The 830-nt window shown below is 59.4% G+C and overlaps 1 protein-coding gene across 1 annotated transcript in view; it reads left to right on the plus strand.

Moving 5' to 3' along the window:
• Window positions 1–8: 8 nt before the first annotated feature.
• SCAMP3 (secretory carrier membrane protein 3) overlaps window positions 9–830 on the plus strand; it is a gene marked incomplete at both ends in the record, with an annotated part of 1179 nt that continues 357 nt past the window's right edge. Inside the window, 3 exons of the mRNA XM_010075525.1 lie at window positions 9–132; window positions 283–442; window positions 717–818. Of these exons, the coding sequence (XP_010073827.1) occupies window positions 9–132; window positions 283–442; window positions 717–818 (386 nt within the window). The remainder of the gene's footprint in view (window positions 133–282; window positions 443–716; window positions 819–830) is intronic.

The following is an 830-nucleotide window of genomic DNA, read 5'->3' on the forward strand; positions in this document are numbered from 1 at the left end:
CAGCGAGGCCAAACAACTGGCCCCCGCTGCCTTCCTTCTGCCCGGTGAAGCCGTGCTTCTACCAGGATATCCCCGTGGAGATACCAGCTGACTTCCAGAAGACGGTTTCCACCATGTATTACCTCTGGATGGGTGAGTCCTGGGGAGATCCTGGGAGGAGGGAGAAGAAAAGGCAACCTCTGCGCGAGCTGCTCTGGAGAAATCGTGGTTGCTGCTCAGTGCCAGGTCTGCGGGGAGCGATGAGCCGTGCTGGCGCTGCCTGACCGCCCTCCTCTCTCTCAGCCAGCACCATCACTCTCTTCCTGAACTTCTTGTCCTCGCTGGCCTGGTTCTGCGTGGAGCCCTCGTCCGGTTCGGGCTTCGGCCTCTCCATTCTCTGGGCTCTTCTCTACACGCCCTGCTCCTTCGTCTGCTGGTACCGGCCCATGTACAAAGCTTTCAGGTGTGTATCTGCCCTAGCTCCCGGGCCAGTGAGGCAGCGGGAAGGGGCGGCTGTGAGGCTGGTGCTCGGAGCTGGGGAGATGTGTTTTCCCCTGGACTTTGCTGTGGAAGGTCCCTGCACCGCCTCACGCCTCTTCCTGGGATTTCTCCTTGCTTTAAGTCCCTTAACCGGGGGCGGCACCTCTGGGCCCTGTGTCTCCTCCTTGCGTCCCCGCTTTGCGGAAGGTTTGGGAGTTGTTTTCTGTGGCCTGACCTCCCCTGTCTCTTTCTCCCAGGAGCGACAGTTCCTTCAACTTCTTTGTCTTCTTCTTCGTCTTCTTTGCCCAGAACGTGATGTACGTGCTGCAGGCGATTGGCATACCCAACTGGGGATTCAGGTGCGTGTTGTG

Source organism: Pterocles gutturalis, unplaced genomic scaffold (assembly GCF_000699245.1).
Source record: "Pterocles gutturalis isolate BGI_N339 unplaced genomic scaffold, ASM69924v1 scaffold32117, whole genome shotgun sequence".
NCBI classification, from domain to species: Eukaryota; Metazoa; Chordata; class Aves; order Pterocliformes; family Pteroclidae; genus Pterocles; species Pterocles gutturalis.